Source organism: Acinonyx jubatus, chromosome A3 (assembly GCF_027475565.1).
Source record: "Acinonyx jubatus isolate Ajub_Pintada_27869175 chromosome A3, VMU_Ajub_asm_v1.0, whole genome shotgun sequence".
NCBI lineage: Eukaryota > Metazoa > Chordata > Mammalia > Carnivora > Felidae > Acinonyx > Acinonyx jubatus.
In genome coordinates, this window is record NC_069388.1 from 17,722,293 (window position 1) to 17,728,292 (window position 6,000).

At 49.0% G+C, this 6,000-nt stretch overlaps 1 protein-coding gene across 13 annotated transcripts in view; it reads left to right on the forward strand.

Moving 5' to 3' along the window:
* Positions 1 to 5,467, forward strand: part of PTPRT (protein tyrosine phosphatase receptor type T) — a 1,056,329-nt gene extending 1,050,862 nt beyond the window's left edge. For all 13 annotated transcript variants that reach the window (XM_027070121.2, XM_027070126.2, XM_053199941.1 and 10 more), the window contains 2 exons: positions 1,283 to 1,418; positions 2,313 to 5,467. In XM_027070121.2, coding sequence (XP_026925922.1) covers positions 1,283 to 1,418; positions 2,313 to 2,366 — 190 coding nt within the window. In that variant the 3' untranslated portion in view covers positions 2,367 to 5,467. The remainder of the gene's footprint in view (positions 1 to 1,282; positions 1,419 to 2,312) is intronic.
* Positions 5,468 to 6,000: the final 533 nt, after the last annotated feature.

Sequence of the window (6,000 nt, forward strand, 5' to 3'; positions counted from 1 at the left end):
ACATCCCAGAAACTGGCAGCTGGTTCCCTGCCAATTCACCCCTGCCCCTTCCACATCCCTCTCACACAGTCAGGTGGCCTCACCTTTAGCACAGAGTCATTACCATCACATCAGGGTCTCACTCCATCAGACCCTTGGATTTCTGTGCCCACTTACCGCTTTCTCTTGGACTCTGTTCTTGCTTCAGAAAGTACTGAACACTCCCTCTAGGGGAATCCCTTCCTACTCTTTACCATGTGATTTTTTTCAGCCTGCTTTTTTGCAGGAGTACCTTTTTATCCATATTGCCCCTAGCCAAGGTGACCAGCAGTTTGAACTGAAGGAAAGCATAGGCAGGTCCTCCTATCAACAGGGACCTTGGCATCCTTGGAGGCCAGAGATACCAAAGAGACATCGAAATGCAATGGCCAGTGAATGGAGGGCAACTGTCTGTACTTGAAACATCTGCTCATTGGGTGTCCTATACATAAAACATCTGGGAAATCAAGTGCCTTAGTTTCCATCCAGATGTTCTTTAGACACAGGCCATTACATGAAATCATTAGTTGCTCTTGGCAACGTGCCCAGGATTTCTGAATCAGGTAGTTTCCTAAAGGGACTTTCTGTAAATAGTTGGAGGTGCATTTTCATGAACATGAATTATGGAGCACCAGAAAGGAGGGACAGAGAGATGACCCTGCCGGGAGCCCTCTAGTTCGACTCTCCAGATCGACAGGGTCTTGCTTAAACCAGGATGTCCAGAGGCCTATCATCTCAAAATAGAGCATTTCAGACCCACCCAGCCCCACCCCTAAACCTAGACTGGCTGACCTGAGGCTAACAGTGATGTCTCTGGAGTTTCTATCCTTAGTGGAGGGGAAGAACTAGGATTAAAACCACCTGGAACCTTCCCCTGTGTTCACTGGATGTGTAGGTGGAACCAGATCCTCCTTTTGAACAAGGATACAGGCACCACATGTACAGAGACACACTGTCACACTGTTTGGGTCAGTGTACCATGTATGACTTTCACATGCTCATAGAACCAAAGAAACATCCAGCTAATTGAATTCTCAAAGAGCATCTAGTCCAGCCCCTCCATTATATGAACAGGGAACAGCTTGTTCAAGGTCAAAGCAGGCTCATGGCACCAGTGGGACTGACACCGCTAAGGCTTTCACCATAGCCTGACCTTGCATTTGCTGGGGCAGCCACTCCCCCACTACTGCTGATGTAGCTTTAGGATGAACAGGTGCTGGGAGGGTGCCCAGGAATATAGCTCACCTCTTCACTCTGTGTGTAGAAATGGGGGCGGCCGCAGCGGAACCTTCTGTGCCATCTGCAGCGTGTGTGAGATGATCCAACAGCAAAACATCATTGACGTGTTCCACATTGTGAAAACACTACGTAACAACAAGTCCAACATGGTGGAGACCCTGGTGAGTGTCCCAAGAACCTTCTTCCACAGTCTGGGGGCTGGCCCTAATTCCCCTGACCTGGAGAAAATAGCATCAGATAGAAAAACACTCAACAGCAGGGCGCTTAGTGAGCCCTTACAGTCTAAACCCTTTGCACAGTTATCTGCTCTGCTCACATCCCTTCCAACCACACAAACTTCCTTCTCCTGCAGGGCAGTCCAAATATTAATCCTGACACACTAATCCTCATATCGCTAATTCAGGCTTAGGGGAAGGGATTCTGGATTAGTGGAGTCTGAATTATATTTTCAATTCAGTCCAGTCCTATTCTAATTGACCTATGTGAATTGCACAGTGTAAGCACAGGGCTCGGACACCGTGGAGAAAGCGATGGAAAGTACTTGAGCAGGCAGAGCCCAGATCATAAGGCCTGGTGCAGTGATGGGAACAGACCATACACAGGGAACTTTGATAGAAGAGTCTTAACCTAATCAAAGCATGGTCCTACCTAGATTCTCATCCATAGACCAGCAGTGTCAGCGTCATCTAGGTGCTTGTTAGAAACACAGAATCTAAAGCCACTCCAGATTTACCCAGAGTTTGCATTTTAGAAAGATTCTTGGGTGCTTCATATGCATCTTTTAGTCTGAGAAGCACTAGTGTCCAAAACAGGGAAAAGGAAGAGAATGATCCCTTTGGGCATCTGGGAAAGCGTGGGTGTGAACAGGCCTGGGGCACAACTTGGGGGGATGTCCAGATACAGATAATTACATGGATAATTTTGAGTCAACTGTTAGTATGGATGTAGATAAAGTTTCTTCCAAAATCTGTGTCTCTAACCTAAATGCATTTCTCCTTTCCTTTTTTTTCTTTCTCTTGCCTCCTCTGCTTCCTCTTTGCCTCTCCCCCTCTCAGGAACAGTATAAATTTGTATACGAGGTGGCACTGGAATATTTAAGCTCCTTTTAGCCCAATGGGATGGGGAATCTGCCGGAGCCCAGAGGCTGCTGCAGCCAAGCCCCCTTTTCTGTGAATGGCAGTGACTGGGCTCAGGGGCTAAGAGGCGGCCCCCTGCCCAACTCCAAGGAGAAGACTGGTGGTCCGTGTTCCGTGGTGGGCCTGCACCTTCTGAGGGTCTCCTGTAGCTGTGGGGGATGCTGCTCTGAAAGGCCCAGACTTCCCTTCCACACCCAACCAGCCACAGCCATGGGCCCATGCACATGTGCACCCATGGCGAGGCCCTGGATTTTTTGGTTCCCAGACCTCTTGCTTTTGTTCAAGTTTGTGAATCTCATGGCAAGCCGACTGTGCAAGCGTTGGGGAGTGACAGCCTCAGCAGCACCTCCCTGCCTCACTTTTCCTTGAGAGTAGAGGAGATATCTGTTCTACTCCTCCATGCAGTCATGGAAATGATGGGGTTCTTGGTGGGGGGCCTGCTCTGCTGCCTGCTGTAGGCTCCTTCAGGGATCTCTGGCATTGGACACCTGCCGGTCTGGATCAGTGTGACCTCGGGATGCTCCTGAGACCACAGCAGAGGTCCCCATTCTCAAACATAACCTGCATGGGGCTTGGCCCGATACCATTTTGAACCCCTCCCCCAGCCTAGGCCTTGACCTGTTGTTCACTGGCCAGTCCGCTGTGTCCACACCCTTTGATAAAGGTTCTCTTTGCTTTTTTTGTAATCAGTGGGAGGGAGAGTGTGGAATGTTGCTGCTCTTCCTTTTCTTTGTGAAAAGGAACCATCTCTTGGAGGGCAGGGCTGACCTTGTGTCTCTTGGGTGGTGGCTTCCTTTAGGAGAGAGAAAAGAGTCGGTTATTTTCTGAAGTGTATAGGGAAAAAACTTTATTTGGGCATGTAAAATCTTAGTCTCTTACGTCTAAATAAAAGGGGGAGAGAAGTTTGGGTGTGTAACTATAAGACAAATCTCTTGGGCCTGTAATCTTTCCTGGCAAATGTCCTTAAAAGATCCCACCCTAGGACAGCGATGCCATTGAGCAAGGGCGACAGGCTAGTCTGAAGATGGTCCCTTCAGATGGGGAAGATGATACTAGCTTTGTGCATAATCTTGGATCCCCAAATTTGAATTCCTTCCTAGAGAAACCCCTAGCTGACATCTTGAAAAAGGTCATCATGGGCCCAGTTATGCTGTAGTTTAAAATAGGCCAAGGAGATCATACCAGGGATCTAGGATCTTACTGAAAGTAAAGTATGGGTGACCCAGTGACAGGGAAGCAATATTTGCTAAGCATCTACTGTACGTCGGGCTTGGCACATTCCTTATGACATCTCACGCAGTCCTAGAACCCCCATGAGAGAACTACTAGCCTGTCATCTCTACTTTACAACTGAGGAAACTGAGGCATCTTCCTCACTGATGAAATCCTGGGTTCCAGAAAGACAGATATTGGTGATAAGACCCATTTGTACTGTTTCCTTCATCTTTCTCAGCAAAGCACTTATTTTATGGAGGGAAAATAAGGCCAGAAACTTCTGAGCAGAGAACTCCACAATGGAGTTCTTTCTTTCTGATGCGAATTCTTCTGGGAAGCCCAGTAGTTCAGATATATTTTAGTAAGTCATTCCCAGCTCCCCAGGAAAGCTAGTCCCATCTGATTTCTTGGCCAATGAAAACAGTTGCCTGTTTCCTCAGGCTGTGAGGTCTGTAAGCCAGGGACATGCTCTATTTTGGCCTCTACTAGGTGTTGAGGCACAGTATTTGGCAGCCTCAGGGCAGCCTGGGATCTAGGAAGCTCCACGTGGAGGCTGGTCTGGCCCCAGACAGGAGATAAGGAGCACAGAATTCAATAAGGCACAGTTTTTCTCCCCAAGAGCTCCCTGTATACTGGGGAGCTTGAACCCCAGTACAGGAGTGGTGCAGCGTAAGAGCATCATATGAAACTGGGAGCAAGAGACCCTCTGCCTGCCTACGACTTCCTAGAGGAAGTAGTGCCCATTCAAGCTGGGTCTCAACAGGTAGAAAAAAGAGGAAAAGGAAATCAGTCCAAGGGATCAGGATGTATAGTGGCAAAGAGGTGTGAAAACTCCCTGGGATGGGAGGCAGGCAGGTGAGAGGTCAGCCCAGCTGGAGCAAAGTACGACAGGAGGGGCGGCAGGAGATGAGCCAGGGTCAGGGAGAAGAGTGTTCCACCAAAAGCACAGACTTACCCCTACGGGCAACAGAGAGCGAGGAGAGCATCTGAGTGATGTGCTCAGCTCAGTGTTAGAGAAGACTCCCTCTGGGGCCAGTGAGGCTGCCTCCTTTCCTTTCATCAGACACTGTGAAAACATTCCCTTAAGCGTGTGCTTTTTACTATCACATCTATTTGTCTGTCTGCTCATTATTTTGTTGCTGGAACAAAATATGCAGTGGATCATGAGACTCCACTCTTGTGAGAAACTCAGGGTCTCTGCTCTACCGTGGAGCAGGGTGACCACTGCAGGCCCATGAGGATGGGACATGAAAGGAGCCCACAGAAACTGTTCCCATTGGTGTGGGCTCTGGAGCTGTCTGGAAGTCCAGGGACACCAGACGTGATCACAGAAGGGCTGTCACTTTGGAGGTTCAAAAGGAAGCATCTCAAAGGGAAGGAAGGCAAAGGAGCCCCCCAGTGAACTCACTCTTCTCCTTTGATGGGTCCTTTCCCTGGTGTACTTGAGCAGGTCCCCAGGCCTCAGCTCCCACTGGTCGTGCTGGCTTCCCCTGGCTCCAGTCCACTGCTCCTGCCAGCCCTCACACAGCCTTCAAGGAGCCTGTAGCAGAGAAAATCAAATGCTCTTTGCTCAGACCCTGGCTCATCCATGCAGAATGGGGGAGGGGGGCTATCCAACACAAATCCTAGGATTTATTTTGCTCTGGAAGGGGTGACAGAGCTGGCAGATAAAAATGACACTGGCTTCTATCATTTCAAATGGTAGGAATTTAAATTTTGACTTTAGGGATAAGGGAAGTTGTAAAAATTCAGGCCATGGTGGGGTAATCGACCCAACAAGGCCCAGCGATGGTTCCCCCAGTTCAGCGCCCCCATTTCCTCAAAATGCAGATACTCTCCAAAGAAGGCATGGCAGTGAACAGGTCAAGAAATTAAGGCTCATGATGGGAATATTTTCCCTAAGATTGCACATGGCATGCATGTAGCAGGGCATGATGGATGGGATGGGGGCACTGATGCCCTGGAATTTGGACTTGATCCATTCCCTGGGAAATAAGAGAAAACACCACCTCCCCCAAGGTATTTTCCCACCCCACTCCACTTAGAGGATGAGCTACCTTTTACAATTCAGAGGAAAACTGTATCAGTAGTATCAATCTCTGGGTTTCCACATCAAAGACTAGCCTCTCGTCTCTGGGGAGCCAAGGGAAGTACCCCCAAGTAGTACAGAGCCTCAGGGCCACCTCCTAGGTATGGACCTTGTTTGGAGGTGTGCAGAAGAAGCCAGGAACTCTCCCCAAGCTGCATGCATTTGTGGCCTAGATGGCTTTAGGCAGTATCTTAGCTGTGCCTCAACATTGTGTCCTTTCGCCCTTTCTGGGCCTCTAGATGACCACAGAAGGCCTCCCTTTGTGGGAACAGAGGGATCAGATTGCTTTTAGTGCTGGCCTTC